Source organism: Anoplophora glabripennis, unplaced genomic scaffold (assembly GCF_000390285.2).
Source record: "Anoplophora glabripennis isolate ALB-LARVAE unplaced genomic scaffold, Agla_2.0 scaffold678, whole genome shotgun sequence".
NCBI lineage: Eukaryota > Metazoa > Arthropoda > Insecta > Coleoptera > Cerambycidae > Anoplophora > Anoplophora glabripennis.
Window position 1 is genome coordinate 68,788 of NW_019417389.1, and position 18,213 is coordinate 87,000.

Here is an 18,213-nt window from a genome sequence, read left to right on the forward strand (position 1 = left end):
TACATACTTATACACTGCAACTAAATAATTTAAGCGCATAGCCATCAGGTCGAGCCAGTCGAGTGGTGTGACGTCACCAATACTCATCTATAATTTAACTATTACAGAATGAGCCCTTATTTCTACGATTCATCTTACTAACAGCTTTCACTCGGCGTGCGGCACATCAATATTTTTCTTCCATCCAAACACTGAACTCAAACACAATCCTCGGCGTACAGCTTATTCCCGATTTTGTTTTCCCAGCAAACCCCTCAAATCGCTGCATCCCTCTAGGTGACCACGCGAGGGTGGTGTTTCTTAGGGCAGGTCTATTAGTTCGGCCCCCTCTCCCCCGCCCTCCTTGCGGTGGTGTTAACTCCCCATGGATGCCAGTCATCAGTTTCCTGTCCCGTAAGGATCTGCCCCATTCCATAAGGGTGATTGCGAATTAGGGATGTTTTCTTTAATCATTCATGTACCACAACAGCTGTAATTATTTCAGGAAGGGCACGGAATGACGTTTTAAGTCAGTTATTTAGTGTCGAAAGGGTGTTTTCAATTGAGTTTGTGAGTGGCTTATCGTTGCTCCTCAGTGTTTATGCATTTGACCCTAATTAGGTTAGTATGAAAACGCGAAAGTCAGGTGGAACTGCGTAACACCTGATTTGTAACAATTCAATTGTATACAGTACGCGCAACAATTTTTTTTTGGGAAAAATCCTCGAACAGGTCGATTTTTAATTTAAAAAATACATATTTATGCATAAAAGGCGATTTTCAACCGTCATTTGTTTTCGAGTAATGACGTCATCGACACTTTAAATAGCAACCCTCTATTTTTTTTTATTCTGAAAGATCGTTTCATTGTCGATCCGACAGTATTAAAATGTTGCCATCTTACATAGGAAAATTTTCGAGTAAATGACGATTGAATGTTAGAAAACCCAAATCAATTAAAATAAAGCAAAAACGTTATCAAATTTAGTTTTTCGAAATGCCTGAAGTTTTTTATGGGTCACGTTGGTGTAAATCTTTACAAAGTGTCACTGTCATACCGACTTTCTAAGTATTGTAAGCGATATAAAAATTATTTCCCCAGATCTTACACCCCTGGACTATTTCTTATGGGGCTTCTTAAAGTCCAAAGTGTACGTTAATAGACCACATAATTTAGAAGAACTCCAAAATTGTATTATAGATGAAATACACAGAGTTACTCCAGAAATAATTCATAATGTGCAAGAAGAATTTCTATAAAGACCTGCGTATTGTCAAGAAGTCGGTGGTTGGCAATTCAAACACTTAATTTAGGTAGAAAATGAATTGTATTTGCTTGACATAGGAATTGTTATTTTTTTAATGAATAAAATTTACGTTTTCTAAGATTCAATAGTCATTTACTCGAAAACTTTAATTTGTAAGATAGCAACATTTTAATACTGTTGGATCGACAATAAAACGATCTTTCAGAATCAAGAAAAAAAATAGGGGGTTAATATTTAAAAAAATATCGATGACGTCATTACTCGACAACAAATGACGGTTGAAAATCGCCTTTTATGCTAAAATATGTATTTTTTAAATTTAAAACCTGTTCCAGGATTTTTCCCAAAAAAAATTTGTTTCGATTTTACTGAATTTATTCCATACTTTAGGCGCGTACTGTATATTTCCAGTAGAAGCTAGAAACTGTCTGTGGATTAGGTAATTGTTTATTCAAATCCCGTCTGACCCAGTAGAACTCTATAAGCGGCTTTTTTCTATGTAAGGGGGGTGCTGAGTGCCTACATGGTGTCAACCTGTCAACCTGTCAACTGGTGCAAACTAGCCTGTAGAAATTGTGACAGCAAGATTAGAGTTGAAAACAATCTATACCACAAAGTAGTTTCCCAAAAAACTTTGTTCTGTTTTATTGTCATTGTCAATATAACTATAATCGTCATAATCGTTACTAATATAACGAGCGTTCAAATAAAAACGTGGTCGAAGTTGGCTCTGACACATTGGACGTAGGGAATAGCTTATAGCGACCAACTTAACCTCATTTCTCAACGAGCTGTATAGCAGCTGTCAGTTTCAATAACGTTAATGACTATATAACTTTATTTTAAAGAATAATCGTGATAACAATAACAAACAATTAAAGGAGCTGCGGAAAGTCCCCCTCCTTGTTATAACACTTAAATGAAACCAGGCTTCATCAGAAAAAAAGATGATATTATGAAGTTCACCGTAGTTGTTTAAAAACCATTCACAAAATACAGCCCGTCGCGGAAAATCAACTTCATGAAGTTCTCGCTGACAAGTTAAACGATAGGAGAACAAACGCAAATCTTTTTTTTAACACTGTGTGGCAGGTACCGACTGATACTCCCACCATTTGTGATAAAACACGTACAGAAGTTCTTGGCGCATTTTTCATTATTTGTTGGACATTTTCTTTTAATTCTTCAGTCCGCTTTTTAGGTCGGCCGCTTCCTTCTTTTCTTGTTACACTGCCCGTTTCACGAAAAACACAACGCTGAACTGCACTTTGAAAAATTTTGTACTCAACAACGCCGGGAAATTGATTTTGAAATTCTTTGAAACATTCCTCAATAGAATACTTCCATATTCCATCAATCTTGCGTCCATTTCTAAAGTAGGACTCTATGATAAACACTTTTTGTTCTTGAGAAAACACCATTTTAAACGCTTTTTAAAACGAAAATATTCAAATTGATAGCGGCGATATAGCGCTTTGACAGATGACGTTTAAGTTCATTTGCTATACGCTACGCCCTACGTCTAAATTTTCAGAACCAACTTGACCACGTTTTTATTTGAACGCTCGTTATTACATGACTTTCATTTTCTTATTTGGATGCCTTCTTCAGTGTACGAAAGTGATGGTTCTGGCAAATGCAAATTGTTGGTAATTTTGCTTGCTACACTTCCAAAAGTATGGATTCCAACTGGCTGGACTGTGCATTTACCATTTCTATAAGTTACTTTTCCTTCTAACTCTGAAGTGGTCACAGATATTTGAGGCCTGTTGGTCTTTGTTTTAGTTAGGTACATGAACAACCAGAATTATTTCTTTATGCTCTATGTCACTTACTTTTAAGTTCAAAAGTTCTTCATTACGTAAACCTATTAAAGGTCAATTACTACATTTATATCAAATTATTTTTGAAAAGTTAGCATAAATTAATTACCTTCATCATCAAGATTTTACCCGGTGCATTTAGTAAAAATATATGTATTTCTTTTGGAATATGATTTCTTTCTTTTTGTTTTAAAAAAGCCGTAAATTTTTACATACAAAAAATATTATCTCGGCTTCAGAAGGTCGTAGAGCAACCTTTTTTTTTAATTCGCGTAATAATGCCAGCAATCGATTCCTGTAATAGACATTATCGAGAAATGAAAATCGAAAAAGATATTCAAGAAAAACGCTACCAAAAAATTTTTACTTTCTTCAAAGTCATTTTTGGACACTTGAAATGTATAAAATCGTTATCACTCTTTTTTACCATGAAAGTACAACCCTTAAGGAAATAAATGAGCCCTGATTCGTTTCTCTACGACTATTCGTCGAGCAAGAAGAGACGATTTTCGAGATGACCTTTTTTTTCAAAAAATCGATACAACTCGAAAATGTTTTAATATTCTTTATTTAAAAAAAAAGGCGCTATTTTGATTGCCGAGGGCTACATTTACAGCAAGTAACGAGTTTCAAAACCTTCATTTGCAAGAGATCAGAAACAAGTTATAAATTAAATATTGCGGAATGAACCTATTCTAGCGAATTTCTGGTTAACATCTTGACATTTTCCTGTCATTTGGCATCGCTGCACCCATGCCAATTTATCAGTGTGAATGCCTCTATAGTTACCTATTTTTGAGTCAATATTTAATATTGGGTACTAATGGAATCTTCATTCAGAATGCTGCATAATGTAACTCGAGAAGAATATAAAGAGTTTTCTGGAAACTTGTTTAAACAAACTTTGTTAACACTGTCATTAAACTCAGGGGTCGGGGCATATGAGCAAAGAGAATATACTTGTTTGTGGAAGAAATACTCTAAGATTTAAAAGCCAAACACTGCGGACACACCTTAGGTCTCTCGAAACGGATATCCATCTGTTAAGCAGACTAGGTGTAATAGTCTCAGTCTAATAAAAGTTAATGTGTTATAAAATTTTAAATTGTGTGTCGCAACATTCCACCTTTCTTTGTTTAGTGTGAAAAAATACACACAAATCTACATTTAGCCTTAACAAGGTAGTGGATATCTACCACATCGTTTCTAACATCGAAGTTTGCAGTGCTAGTATATCACTTTAGCAATCATCATACAAGTCGAGTAGGTACCCAGTATATGACCCATTCAAACAAAGTTTGTTGTCTCTAGAAGATCTTTCCCACGCAACATTCGTGAATGTACCTCTGTAATTACTTACATACCTACCACTAATTCAATTATTAACTCGGAGTGTTTGCGTGAGAAAACTGTAATGATATGAGCGCAAATATTTATAGTACGTTTATTTTATTTCTAACCAAGTCATGTACGCTTATTTTTTTGTCGGGGATCTAACAAACTTACCTCTATCTTGTTCGTGTAGGTCAAGAATAGTACCTACCTAATAGACCTAAAATTTAAAGTAAAATGAAAAAAACAACCTGTAGCGGAGACGTGGATTCAATGGTTTTAATAAGCTCGCCATTAGTTTTATAAGTTACGATATCAAATAAATCAAAGAGCCTAATCTTGCCCACAGATTTTGACATTTGCAAGCCGTCACAAATGTCACAGTCCAGAGGGCATTGTGATCGACGTACAATTAGATGAAGAACCCCTTGTTCCTTTAGCCGGCGGGGCCCAGCCAGGACAAAAGGAGGTTCCACAAAGCGCCTACACCGGCCGCATTTGCGGTCGGGGTAGACGACGGATGGGGCCCACCTACGAAGGCTGTCCAGGCCTACACGAGATGAGGCAGGATAAAGAGGGATAATCCCCCTCGATCTCAAATCATTGAGGCCAATTTCTAGCCATAGAATAATGGCGCGCCCCTTGTTCCTTGTTCTACACATCTAAGGCTATGCTATCAGATAAATCAAAGTAAAGAGTGACGTTGGCCCACAAATTTAGAACTACTTACTATCGAAAGTTTGAATAAAATTCCGTTTTTCACTTGGAAACAGTTGAAAATAGCTTTGGGAGTGTTAAAATCGTAAGTCGTACCCACCTTAGAGCATGGAAATACATAGAGGACGCACCGCGTGTTAAAAAGTACATTCGCTCTCTCTCTCTGTCTTAATTTGACGACGAGTCAATCTGGTGCACGCACGAAAGAGAAAAATAGTGCCCAAACTACTTCTTTCTCTCTCTGTCACTCGTCTACACTGTCCTAAGCGTGCTACTTCCATGTTAATATGCTCCAAGTATCCACCCATTTATAGTCATTTCAGATTGCATGGGATATGAATAAATGGTTGCCTTATCCACAGGCTGTATTAGTGCATTTAAAATATATCGGGTTCAATTTCTACTGTAAAACAGTTATGCAACCAGATCTACAAATTCTTTATCAATATTGATATTAAGTTATATGTCGATAATTTTTCCTGACCGAACGATAAATACTTTGAATGAATAGAAAACGTAATTCTGCAGTAATTGTTTGTCATGTTAATGAAAGCAAAGTTCTTGTAAATGAAACAAATATACGTGAAAATATTATATTTTGCAAAACTCAACAGAAAATAGGTATATCACAACCTGTGATGCGTGTTTAAGTACTCTATAAAAAGACGGTGGATCTTATCCAAGATCCTGCAAGTTTCCATTTTAACGTAGGCCAGCTTGTGTTCGCATTCCGATAAACTCAGCAAGGGATTTTCGTTGAAACCGTCCACCTCGTCGATGAGGTCAAGGAATTGATCCTCGTCGAACGAATCTGTACTATTCGCAGCCACCCACAACTTGACGGCATTGTAGAGTACGGGTTTACGAGAGATTCGCAAGTAGTGCTCGAAAACTACACGGCACTGTGCATCCTCCAAGCAATTTTTTATTCTATCGTTAAATCTCTCTATTTGCTGCGGAGTGAATTTTGCTTCGGCCATTGGTTAACCTGCAAGAATATATTTAATAATTAAATAGATATAATGTGAAGAACTTGGAACAGATTTTTTAAAACAACACTGTATAGTTTTAAAATATAAATAAATTTATTTGTGTTCAAACACTTACATGTCTTACAAATTATTTGTAAACGAAAATAAGTGCACCAATTTCGTTCTTATATATCTATTGTTCATTGTTTCATTTCCTGAGAAAATAAACCTTGACTTTGAGTATTCACCAAACACAGTTTTGATGATCTAATTCAGGAACTTGAAAAATAATTTATTCTTATATACTGTGAGGATGTTAAACATGCACAAGATACTCGCTTTAAAAATAAACTGGGGATACAAATATAACACCGGGTCACTGATTACCGGAAGCACCTTGCGATTACGAATTTCTTAACATCGTTCTCGCAAACTACAAGAAAAATCGCTTTTATGTTGATTTTGGTTAGGACGTGAAATCGATATTATTACATCACAGTTAATATTATGTCAATACTTAAAATCTACATTTAAATATTTTTGTGATACCAGGTGGTTTAGCTTAAAACTTCCATTTCTTCAAAAGCCGTTCTGAATTTGAATATTTGCCTTTTTAATCATAAGTTTATATTTGCATGAACAAAATTTCCCGCGCAACCATTTTCGGCGTATGACCCATAGACTATAGAACAGAAAATTAGATGTGCCATCTATATCATGAAGCTTTGTAAAAAGATTACCTTACATAGACCAACCAAGTTTAATTCTAGAAATAATAAAAAAGAGATTTTTCTCGAACTCGTTTTAAATTTTATTTGATGTTACCGATCTTTAAATTTTAATAACTACAATACGCTGATATAATCAGCAAGTGAATTACCCTTTGTATTTATAACTAAGCTCCTCTGATATAATATGTCACAGGTATAGCAGATTATGTGATAATCGATGATTTTTTCTCGTGTAAATTTACTTAGGATCAGTATTTTAAGGTGATAAGTGGATAGAATGGGTCAATTAAATATATATAATTTATAAGGAAAATGATGTATTATTTTGTCTTACGTCACGGCAAATTTGGGCATTGAAATTTCGTATACTTTTCATTCTCTACATTTAAAAGAAAAGTTTCGGAAATATAGCAAATTGTTTTTCAACCATTAATCTAACTTCCTGGAATAAATACGTTTGTCAGGTAAATTTATTAAGAAGTGCAGAAATAGCCCCTTTTATTTTATTTTACTTTTAATAAAAAAATAAAATTGAGTATTATGTACCTATGTAAGGTATTAACTTGACAAGGAGCAAAAAAGGGCCAATGAAACAGCCCGTATTTCCGAGACATTTGTTTTAAAAGCCACACCTCTATACCTACTATAATGTAAAAAACAATGTTTTTTGTACACAAAAAACGAAATAATTAATCGTAACCTACAGAATATATAAATAAATTATAACTCACTTAAAAATGTACCACCAGGTTTTAACAATACTGTTACTATGTCACTGTAGGAAGTACGTGACATACTAATTTTTGGAGGACTATCTATATCAAATTACGCCATTTTTACTTTGCTTATCTTTAAGTTCAGTGCAAAAGTATAAGATATGACCAGTTTTCAGCTTTGAAATTTCATTGAAATCAACGAATTTAATATAGTGGTGTAGTTTATTAAAATATATCCAAATTAATCTAATTGTAAAATATGGAAATATAGATAAATTAAAAATTGATATAAGCCATATAAATCTCGAATAGGTAATTTTTTAGTGTGATAATTCGATTAACTGTTCAAAATAATAAATACCTAACAAATCTGAATATCCAATAAAGAGTGGATAAGTTTATGTTATGTTATTTATGCCTCAAAAATTCTGCATTGGCAAGGCCGAACTTTATAGGCAATCTAATATAATGATATGTATTGAACTGTGACTTCTACTTCTTATTCTTTTATTGTACTTCGTCCATTAGCCAATTAACCAACGTTTCACAGGCTAGGAGCGCTCCAGAGGTCACACTTATCTTCCCTCTTAGAGAATTTCATCACTTTGCTATTTAATTTGTATGCTGGAGAATGTTACTGTAACAATTAAATATTACACTTCCCCGAAATGGTTTACCTCCATTTATTAGAGAGCAACCAGGTTTTTAGTTGGTAGTCCATGCTCACAGCGAAAAAATAGTATTCTATTACTTGTGGTTCGTGGTCCGTGGTTTGTGTAATTTTTATTTTTGACGCTGATGTGTCAATTTTATTTGTTTATACCTGTTTTAAGTTGTACGAATGCGATTGTAGTGTTCAAAATGTTGTTTGCTTAAATTGTAATCTCTATAGCAGCGAAGAATTTACAGCTGTATAAATGTGTGCTTAAATAGTTGCCAAAATAACACCACCAACATGACAACATCAGAGCAAATAGGTTTGAACAAAACCTGGGAGCTGTCGTTATACGAGCTTCACAGGACCCCACAGGAGGCAATCACAGACAACACAGAAATAGCAGTATCTCCAAGAAGCCTGCATAGTGAACTTATGTGCCCCATATGTCTCGATATGCTCAAAAAAACCATGACCACCAAGGAATGTTTACACCGGTTCTGTTCAGACTGCATCATAACAGCTCTAAGGTCTGGCAATAAAGAGTGTCCCACATGCAGAAAGAAACTAGTTTCGAAACGGTCTCTGAGACCTGATCCAAACTTTGATTTGCTTATTTCGAAGATATATCCTAGTAGAGACGAGTACGAAGCTCACCAAGAAAGGGTTCTGGCAAAGTTGAACAAGAGTCACTCGAGAGAAGCTTTGGTGCAGTCTATTAAGGAGGGCATCAAGATTCAGTCGCAGAACAGGCCAAACAGGGGCAGGAAGAATAACGAGACTGTCATCAGTGAAAACCAGGATGATAATGCGTCAAGTGCTGCAAATGTAGCCAATTCTAATGAGAGCACAGTAAGTTTTATTCATTGTTTTTTAGTATTTTTGCAAAAATTTTTATAAACGCACTGTTTCTAACATGAATATGTCTACAATCATGTGAAGATAGGTGTCGTTTTTAGAAATTCAGGTGTAATGGAAATATGACACATTTTTTCTGTTCATAACTTTGGAACAGTTATACCAAAGTGTTAATTAAAGTTTTCCATATTTTCTTTTTATTTGTATTTTCCGATCGTACCAAGGAATGCTGTTTGATTTAATTGTATATGATTCAGACATATCCAGGTCCTGTAACTCCTTTCATTACATCATTAAAAAACTTTTCCATAAACCTAATCGGTTTTAATTTCAGTCTCAGTCCCAACAAAGCACTTCGAACCCCCCAACAGCGCCAGCAAACGCTGCACCTCCAAACACATCTACATCCACGCCAGCCACCAGCAACGCAACTGCTCCTATAAACACGAACATTCCGAGTCCTTCGCCATCGGGGCGCAGCACCCCTTCTCAACCTCCCAGCCCCGTGTCGTCCAGCGTCAGCTCGATCAGTAAATCGTTGGGGAAACGACCTAAGAGCGTCATGACCTCCGAGCGCAGCGAAGAGAGCGAGTCGAGCGAACGCACCGAACAAACCGACACCGAGGGTGAGGGCCCTTTGGAACCGATGACGCTGAACGAAATCGAGCTCGTCTTCAAGCCCCACCCCACCGAGATGTCGGGGGACAACCCCCTGGTGAAGGCCTTGAAGGAGAACTCGATTCGTTATATTAAAACGACTGCTAACGCCACCGTCGACCACCTCCATAAATACCTGGCGATGCGTCTCACGTTGGATCTGGATTCTCAGTTGCCGACGACGCACAGCCTTCTCAATTTTTGTATATACATCTCCCCGACGACTGGTCAGTACGTGCAGTTGAACGGGAACCAGACCTTGGGGCAGGTGAACGACAAGTATTGGAAGGTGAACAAGCCCCTGGAGATGTACTACTCCTGGAAGAAGACATAGGGAATGCGCAAGGGGCTGAAAAGGGCCCCCTAGGTGTCGCAGGTATGAGGTATGTCGTCTCTTGTGTTAAGATTAATCGTGTTTTGTCAGTGAGTTGTGATGTGAGTTTTTTTTTGGTTTATTTACTATTTTTTCCAAAGCAGGTATGATATTGTATTCGGTAATTATTTGCTGAAGTATAAAACCTTCGAATTTTCACGAAATTTTGTCTGCACCCCTATTTTCGATGGTGTTAAACACTAATCTGGTTATTTTTTCGTTGTCGGTTTTACCAAATACAAAATTTTTAATAAATGTGCTGCCCGTAGAAGTAAATTTTCGGTACTTAGTAACCTTATTTCATAAGATCACAAAAAGTGAGCAGGAAATTCAACAGTGTGAAGATGCAACGACGTCATAAAATTAGAAAAGGCCATCGATTTAATCCCAAGGAATAATGTAAATTTTTTTTACATTTTCCTTCAATTTTTGAACATTTTTCCCGGATTTCAAGAAATTTTGATACAAATTTTTTCTCGGAAACTAAGTTTGACTGTAAACAATGATTTTAAACTTGTGTTAGGCACACTTGAAAATACAGGGGTAGGCAGAATTTTAAGCATTCTCGGGAGTTTTACGCTTCAGAAAATAATTACCTCTTTGCGGAATGAAAATGAAGATACTTTAGTTGATTTAAATTTGTGTTAAGAGGGCTCTATAGCAAATAGGCGATCAGCAATACATTTTTATAGATTTTATCACACAGTTTGTCTAAATATGAATTAATGCACAAATAACAGACTTTCCTCCGTTCAAGTGCAGATTTTCTATAAAATTGACTTAGTTTGAAACCCAGATTTATTTTCGTTGTAAAGAAATTTGTAATTTACGATGCAAATTACAAATTTCTTTACAACAAAAAGTTATTTGGGTTTCGAACCAAGTCCATTTTATAGAAAATCTGTTTTAAAATGGGGGAAAGTCTGTTATTTGTGCATTAATTCATATTTAGAGAAACTGTGCAATAAAATCTATAAAATTGTATTGTTGGTTGCCTATTTGCCCTCTTAAAAGTATTTGTTTCTATGAAAAAGTTTATTTTATTCGAAAAATCAATTTTTAGTTACTAAAATATGTGTACTTATATCTGTTCTAAATTCTAGATTGATACGTTCAATATTTCCCTGAAAATTCTGTGAAACATGATCATTTCGTGAAAAATTCAATTATAATTTTGTCACAATGTGTCACAATTTTTATTACAAAAAAATAGTGAAAAAAGAAAGGAAAGACATGATTTGTATTTAAAAATGTAAAATATATTTAGTTTTTTTTGCGTTTCTGTTAATTTTGTATTTTTTGAACAGTTTTGTCTATTATCAACGTTATGCAATAGTCTCAGTTCAAATAACATAAAAAATGTGCAGCATATTATGCTTCTTTTAAATAATTGTACTGATCTAGAATCCTTATTAGTGTCTATATTATCTGTCATTATCTATTTGTGGCATTTTTTATTACTTCTTTCTTATTTAATCGGGTATTTCTGCCGTACTGAAAAGAAAACGAAATTTAAAAAACTTCCTCTTGCCCCAAAAGTATTGATCAATGGACTGATTTTATTAACTTAGTTTGCTTAACCACACAAACAATCGAGTTCGGGCGCTGCCCAGTAACGGTGTAGACGAGAATTTAGGTGCAGTTTAAAATACGGATTGTAACTCGACTATGTATTTAATTCAAAAACAAATGAATTTTGGGTTGGTATTCTGGGGAGTACATACTATTATCCGTGAAAAATTGACCCGAACCCCAAATTTTGTAATATCTCTTAGCGACATTGTATTTGTTGCGAGTAAAGGCGGCAAAAGGATAAAGCAAATCTTTTTTTATCACCTCTCAATAATTTTGATTGTTGTAAAAGTTTTTGAAACATTTAACGTGCAATGCACAGCGAAATTGTGAACGATTGTTATTTTTCTCAGTGTGAGATCGTTTTGGGGCGAGGCTATATTTATTTTTAAATCTTTTTCAACATGAAACGCAGAAATATGCAATTAAATAAAAATAAAGTAATTATCTCTAATTTGATGTAAACTTTTATGTCTTCTTCCCGCTGTAAGTGTAAATAAGTCTACACTCCTTAACCGAAATCAAATATGGGATTTTTGTAAATATTTAAACAATTAAATATTGTCAAATTGCTAGCGTCTTTTTCTTTCATTGTAGCAACAATTTTATTGTAACGTACGCGAACATAATTTATTTCAATTCTCGATACCGTCGGACATTACATTCTTGAAAATGGATAAAACACTTATCAACCTCTACACCTTAACGTGTACTTTATTTTTAAATACCGCCATGTGTCTGATAACGAGCCTATTAGAGTTATCAGTTCTAGGCCTCATTTAACCTTTGCGAACTTTTTCTATTCGTGTACGACACACGAATATGGTTCTGATATGTCGGAATTCAGTGACATGATGAACTTTGCTAAATTTTTTTGTGCCGTTTTCCTGATCCTCTTAATTTCGGACATGAGTGAAGGGAGACATGTGATAGAAGGTAAGTACGAGGAGTTGTTTTAAATAAGAAAATTCTACCTTCTCATTTTTTTTTAAAGAAATTGCCTTGTAGTTATGGAAATCAACATTTGTGTTTTTTACGATAATTAAAATATTCAAATTTCTCCACTTTTCCATGATTTTTGTTGCTGAACTGCAAGTTCTTAAAAATGTGTATTTATTTTCTTAATTTGAACGTTTTATCCAATTATGCAACACACCTTTAAATATTAAGGGGTTGAATAACGTCAAGTAATATATATTTTCTTTTTTAGAAAATTACAGTTTCAAAGGAAAATCTTAATTTAGTTTTTTTTTAATGCAATTCTTTTTTAAAAGTAATACTGGTAAAACTCCTTTAAAAATTGAAGGGTTGCATAAACATTAAGTAATGAATTTAGTAGCTTAAAAAAGATTAATTATTGAAAAAAATAACTGGTAATGCAACCAGTAATGCCTTGAAGAGAATAATGGGTTGGATAATCAAGTAATATTTCCTACGATGTTTCAATTTTCCCTCTTTCCCCTGATTTTTATTATAAAATTACAGTTTTCTTTTAAATGATCTCATTTTAAAGGTTTAGCATCATTGCATTATATAAACCACAGATAATATAGCTTATCGCCATAGCTATTTTCTGTTTAAACAATAATTTTCGATTATGCAACACGTAATACGCGTTTAGAGATTAAAGGGTTGCATAAACATCAAAAAATTAATATTTTTACAATATGTAATTAAAACTTTAGAACTTTTTCCCACTTTTCCACAAAAGTACAATTTCTTAAAAAAATAATCTTAATTTAACTGCTTTGTATTAAAGCACTGCTTTGTGATGTAATCCGTTGTACAATCAACATTCCTCTGCGTATGAAAGAGTTGCAATAGTTAGCCTTTACGACGATATTTAAAAATTTCGAAAATACCATCACTTTCCCTCAAAATTTACAGCTTCAAAAAAAATTTTAATTTAAATATCCTATTTTAGTGCTGCGCTTTTTTTAAAGTAACTATTATGCAACCAGTAATACTCTATTAAAGATTTCTAAGTAAGTAATAGTCCTTTGAAACAATAATTAATATGTTTAAAGTTGAATTTTCCTTAATTTTTCTGTAAATTCTTATCTTAAAAAGGACTTATTTATATTGCCATTTTAAAAGTAACCGGTTATGCAACACGTAATACGCCTTGAGAGATTAAAGGGTTGCATAAACATCAAGTAATGAATATATTCGTTTTATTGGATCGATCCGGAATTTATTCGAATTCAAGTCACATCTGACATTTGATAGATAAAACAATCAAAACATATAATGGTGACATTTACAACAACAAGTAACATCACAAATTTGATCTCGCCACCACTTAATAATTCTAATTCCGTCTCAAACTACAGAAGCAGAAGTTGCAACCGGATTCAAAATTTCCTTGCAATAAAACGGCCATTCTGCATAATTCAATTCCTGAATCAATGCAACAAAACGCACCTATTAATCTTAAAATGTCTTATTTTGTGAATTAGAACTTTTTTAGCACGCATTCTAAAATAAAAATTTTTGAAATCGGCCAAAAAATAAAGTTGCAGGCTAGTATATATTTAAGCGCAACACCCTGTACAACCAACACTACCATAATTAATACATTTTCACGAAATAATGGCACTTCATTGAATAATAACGTTTATTTTATTATTTTTATAGAACGCTCTCTTATATCTCAAGTAACCGCTCTGTCTAAGATCACCACGGACCTTTCGAAAGGGGACTACGTAGCTTTTCTCATCGACGTAATCGCCATAGTACAAGACTTGCGAGAATGGCCCTGGCCAATGAGAATAGCTTTGCGGCTCATTAAGAACCTCTTGCAAGTTTTACACCCCGTATATCTGTGGCTGTCGAGGGTGTTCGACTCCTTTGGCTCTTCTGGTGGCAGCGGGGGCATGATTGGCAACGTGGAAACGGGTATAAAAATGGGGGCCTCCACGTTGCAGCGGGCCCTGTCTTTATTTCAAAATTCAAACTTAACTAGGCATTTTACATAGTATATTTCCAGGTAAATGAAATGTTTCGGTTACGAATGTTTAAGATTTTATCAATAAAATTTTGGAGCTTTTATTATCTGTATTTGGCTTTTTTCGCTTGAAAGCGTAAGCGTAAGATTAATTGCTTTTAATTATTTGATAACTGTTATCTTCTAAATTAATGTAAATACAACTTAACAGCAATAGATAAAGTCGGGATGTTTTGAAAAAATAGCCGCCCAAGACAATAATTACGTACATTGTCATGCGAGTTTAGTGTACCACTCCCGTGGTCGACTATGTTGTGATAATAAGAAATTTTAGACCTTTAAACCGGTTCAGTGCGTTGTTACTTTATTTTTCTGCTTTACTGTTGTCGCAAAATGGCATCTCGCACGGTCGGAAAGCTTTTATTTTCTAAATTAACGGCGAGTAGTGTAAAGAGCATCAATTTTACCCAAAATGTGAGGTTATTTAGCAGTCCGGCCCCAGCAGCAGGTAAGTACACTTTTGCGTTACGAAATCCACTTATTTTGCTTTATTTCAACATTTTTATTACCCTTTATCAGTCATTCATTACCATTTCCTTACATTTATGCAAAGAAATCAAAGAATCAGCTGATTTTATAATACGAGGTTAATTCCAATTCGAGTTCAGTACATACGAGGGTATATCAAAAACTTGTGCATATTTTTCAAATGCGTATAATTCCTCATTCGTATTTCCAGCAAGTTTCGAGTTCATAAAGGTCGCTAAAGCGGGGGCGAAGAACAACGTGGGGATCATAACCTTAAACCGCCCGAAAGCTCTCAACGCGCTGTGCAATGGCCTCATGGAAGAAGTGGCCAATGCTTTCGATGTCCTCGAAGCAGATTCTTCAGTCGCAGCTATTATTATAACCGGAAGCGAAAAGGCGTTTGCTGCGGGTGCAGACATTAAGGAGATGGGCAACAACACTTATTCTCGGTGCGTTGCTGGGAATTTCCTTGGCCACTGGAATAGAGTGGCTGCGGCATACAAGCCCGTGATTGCAGCCGTTAATGGATACGCTGTAAGTAGTCGTAGACATATTTGCTGTACCCTTGGAAAATTATATCTTCAACGCCTATATTTTAATTTTTTATAGCTCGGCGGGGGATGCGAGCTAGCAATGATGTGCGACATCATCTACGCCGGTGAAAAAGCCAAGTTTGGCCAGCCCGAAATCCTCATCGGTACCATCCCGGGCGCTGGCGGCACCCAACGTTTGACTAGGGCTGTCGGTAAATCGAAAGCCATGGAAATCGTTCTCACAGGTAAAATCTTCACCGATATAATATTTAACTGTCAGAGTCACCAATTTTTGGTTTGTGGACAGGGAGTCAGGTATCGGCACAAGAAGCCGAGAAAATGGGCCTCGTGAGCAAGGTTTTCCCAGTCGACAAACTCTTAGACGAGGCGATAAAACTGGGGGAGAAAATAGGCAGTAATTCTCAACTTACGACGGCTATCGCGAAGGAATGCGTCAATACTGCGTTCGAAACGACTCTCGAGCAAGGCTTGCACTTCGAGAAGAGGATGTTCCATGGCACTTTCGCCACTAAGGATCAGAAGGAGGGTATGGCGGCTTTCGCTGAGAAACGCCCTCCAAAGTTTGTTAATGAATAAAAATTTATTCAATCGAGATTGCTTTTCTATGTTTTTTTTTATAAAAATGTGTATGTTTTAATTTTCTAATAATAATGTGTTTAAAACTCGGTTACAGGACATTTACAGGGTGTTCTTCTTTTTACTGATCAATTTTAAAAAACTTTTTTTGTTAAATAAATATCACGCAAGTCGTAATGTATATCAAATTCTTTGAGTGAGCAAAAGTGAACACTTGGAATATAAAACTGATCTACCCACATACAGATTCTTTTCAGTCGAACAGGAATAATTAACACTGAGAGGGTGCGATGCCACACTGTTAGTTCATATTTAGTGCGCAGTAGAGCAACCACCCGAACTTGCTAAAAGTTTTTTAATTTCATCTGGTGTAAACAATTTCTCCATGGCTTCTTTATATTTCTCCAGTTCCGCAATTTTTGCCTTTAGTTCCTCCACATCTTCACATTCGGTCTTTATCCTGAAACTGAAATGTAAACAATATGTAAAAAGTAATAGTACAATAGCTACTAGAGTTACTAACACCATAAAGCAAAAAACAAGCACGAAATTAATTGAAAAATCAAAGTAATTATAAGTACTTACTCTTCGTTATTGCCAAGATTATTTTGCAACCCTTCAACTGAATTTTTTGAATCTGAATTGGATTCCGGTATATTGGGCAAATATTGACTAGGTACAGCTGTTTTACTGATCATTCGGTGGTTCTTGTTTTTATAATTTAGCAACTCCTCGCGCAAATTACGAGCATAGTCCGTTGTTTTAAAATGCCTCGAACACATCCTTGCATTTTTGGTGTTAAATATGTCTTTCCGACCACAAGCTTCAATCCAAATTTTCAAAATTGTTTCGTCGTTTGGAAAACGGAAAAACATTATGTCCTTATTAAAGGTTTTGCCTTGGTTGTCTGAAATACAACCAAAAACGGAACAACGCATTTTTAAAACACTGACGATATTATTTTATAAATATTTATAGATTATTTTCTTAATAATTATCACCACGCCACAATAATCAACCTGTATTCAGGTGCTACAAGTCTCTCTAAAAATAGACACTGTTAGAGAAAAATATGTACACATAGACCGCATGTGGGTATACCAAATAACAGAAACACACAATACAACTATTTTAGAACACAGGACAAGGAATTCCAAAGCCAATGTACAAAATATATAGGTTAACAACAGTATCTGTATGACAGGACGACCGGCACGAGCATAGATATCCACAAATCAGTGTTTATTCTCCACTTGACGTCATAACATGGCCGTATGGTTATCTTCAGCTGTGATTTGTTTTACTGAGATATGAGTTAGTCTCACTTAATTGATCAACCAATTTTCAGAATAGCTGAAATTAGTTCAAATCTCAGGTAAATTAAGAAGAAGATTGTGCTTTTTCCTTAGAATGGTATTTTATATTCTATCATGCAGTGTTGCCAACGTTACAGAATCCGTTATATGGCATTTAAAAAAATGCCAGAAGAGTTAAATTTGGTGTATAAATACGTCAATTCTAGTTTGCTAGATTTTACTTTATAAAAATTTATTTTGGCTATTAGCCTTGGCATGCGTTCCGTAATTACCTTCAGTGCAATTTCAGTAAAACGCACTAAAATTTTTATTAAAAGAAGTTGGCGGCCTCGCTATAAAGAAACTGGAAAACTACGTAGTAGTTAATGATTGCCCCAAACTATGAGCAAAGAAGACAAAATTTCGAGATTTGTTAAGGGCCCCATATTCTTTAAATAGTGTTTTCCGCAAAGACAAATAATTTCAAACATTTAATAACTGAATAATCTAAAGCTTATCAAATAATAGGAATGTTATGTCATGCCACCTGAGTATTTTCAAAGACGCCGCAGTAAAACGAATAAACAGGTGCAAAAAACGATCAAACCATTAAGGTTTTAGGTACTGAAATCTACGAAAATACTATCTTTTTTATATATAA

General features: G+C 35.0%; 5 protein-coding genes across 6 annotated transcripts; 3 read left to right on the plus strand and 2 right to left on the minus strand.

The window, feature by feature from the left end:
- Positions 1–5,698: 5,698 nt before the first annotated feature.
- On the minus strand, positions 5,699–7,631 carry LOC108911546. Of its 2 annotated transcripts, none has more exons than XM_018716519.2 (2): positions 7,553–7,631; positions 5,699–6,107 (listed from the first exon to the last, which is right to left on the minus strand). In XM_018716519.2, the coding sequence occupies exon 2, from the start codon at positions 6,097–6,099 to the stop codon at positions 5,746–5,748; it is 354 nt and encodes a 117-aa protein (XP_018572035.1). In that variant the 5' UTR covers positions 6,100–6,107; positions 7,553–7,631; the 3' UTR covers positions 5,699–5,745. The 2 variants fall into 2 exon arrangements, with proteins under 2 accessions (XP_018572035.1, XP_018572034.1); XM_018716518.2 differs by lacking the exon at positions 7,553–7,631 and adding an exon at positions 6,227–6,710.
- Positions 7,632–8,336: 705 nt separating this feature from the next.
- On the plus strand, positions 8,337–10,768 carry LOC108911545 (E3 ubiquitin-protein ligase RING1). Its single transcript, XM_018716517.2, has 2 exons — positions 8,337–9,044; positions 9,385–10,768. The coding sequence occupies exons 1-2, from the start codon at positions 8,493–8,495 to the stop codon at positions 10,039–10,041; spliced, it is 1,209 nt and encodes a 402-aa protein (XP_018572033.1). The 5' UTR covers positions 8,337–8,492; the 3' UTR covers positions 10,042–10,768.
- Positions 10,769–12,431: 1,663 nt separating this feature from the next.
- Positions 12,432–14,703, plus strand: LOC108911551. The gene is made up of 2 exons (XM_018716524.1): positions 12,432–12,588; positions 14,290–14,703. The coding sequence occupies exons 1-2, from the start codon at positions 12,486–12,488 to the stop codon at positions 14,628–14,630; spliced, it is 444 nt and encodes a 147-aa protein (XP_018572040.1). The 5' UTR covers positions 12,432–12,485; the 3' UTR covers positions 14,631–14,703.
- A 155-nt stretch (positions 14,704–14,858) lies between these two features.
- Positions 14,859–16,275, plus strand: LOC108911550 (enoyl-CoA hydratase, mitochondrial). Its single transcript, XM_018716523.1, has 4 exons — positions 14,859–15,107; positions 15,339–15,661; positions 15,737–15,905; positions 15,968–16,275. Exons 1-4 carry the CDS (start codon positions 14,993–14,995, stop codon positions 16,255–16,257), a joined length of 897 nt encoding a protein of 298 aa, XP_018572039.1. The 5' UTR covers positions 14,859–14,992; the 3' UTR covers positions 16,258–16,275.
- Positions 16,276–16,366: 91 nt separating this feature from the next.
- LOC108911552 (THAP domain-containing protein 6-like) lies at positions 16,367–17,447 on the minus strand. Its single transcript, XM_018716526.1, has 3 exons — positions 17,359–17,447; positions 16,843–17,301; positions 16,367–16,723 (listed from the first exon to the last, which is right to left on the minus strand). Exons 2-3 carry the CDS (start codon positions 17,193–17,195, stop codon positions 16,570–16,572), a joined length of 507 nt encoding a protein of 168 aa, XP_018572042.1. The 5' UTR covers positions 17,196–17,301; positions 17,359–17,447; the 3' UTR covers positions 16,367–16,569.
- Positions 17,448–18,213: the final 766 nt, after the last annotated feature.

Coding starts and splice junctions, on each gene's coding strand:
- LOC108911550 (XM_018716523.1), top strand. CDS start 14,993: ATGGCATCTCGCACGGTCGGAAAGCTTTTATTTTCTAAATTAACGGCG. Junction 15,108..15,338: donor CAGTCCGGCCCCAGCAGCAG/GTAAGTACACTT, acceptor TCGTATTTCCAG/CAAGTTTCGAGTTCATAAAG. Junction 15,662..15,736: donor CAGCCGTTAATGGATACGCT/GTAAGTAGTCGT, acceptor AATTTTTTATAG/CTCGGCGGGGGATGCGAGCT.
- LOC108911551 (XM_018716524.1), top strand. CDS start 12,486: ATGTCGGAATTCAGTGACATGATGAACTTTGCTAAATTTTTTTGTGCC. Junction 12,589..14,289: donor AGGGAGACATGTGATAGAAG/GTAAGTACGAGG, acceptor TTATTTTTATAG/AACGCTCTCTTATATCTCAA.
- LOC108911545 (XM_018716517.2), top strand. CDS start 8,493: ATGACAACATCAGAGCAAATAGGTTTGAACAAAACCTGGGAGCTGTCG. Junction 9,045..9,384: donor CCAATTCTAATGAGAGCACA/GTAAGTTTTATT, acceptor TTTTAATTTCAG/TCTCAGTCCCAACAAAGCAC.
- LOC108911546 (XM_018716519.2), bottom strand. CDS start 6,099: ATGGCCGAAGCAAAATTCACTCCGCAGCAAATAGAGAGATTTAACGAT.
- LOC108911552 (XM_018716526.1), bottom strand. CDS start 17,195: ATGCGTTGTTCCGTTTTTGGTTGTATTTCAGACAACCAAGGCAAAACC. Junction 16,724..16,842: donor AATCTTGGCAATAACGAAGA/GTAAGTACTTAT, acceptor TTTACATTTCAG/TTTCAGGATAAAGACCGAAT.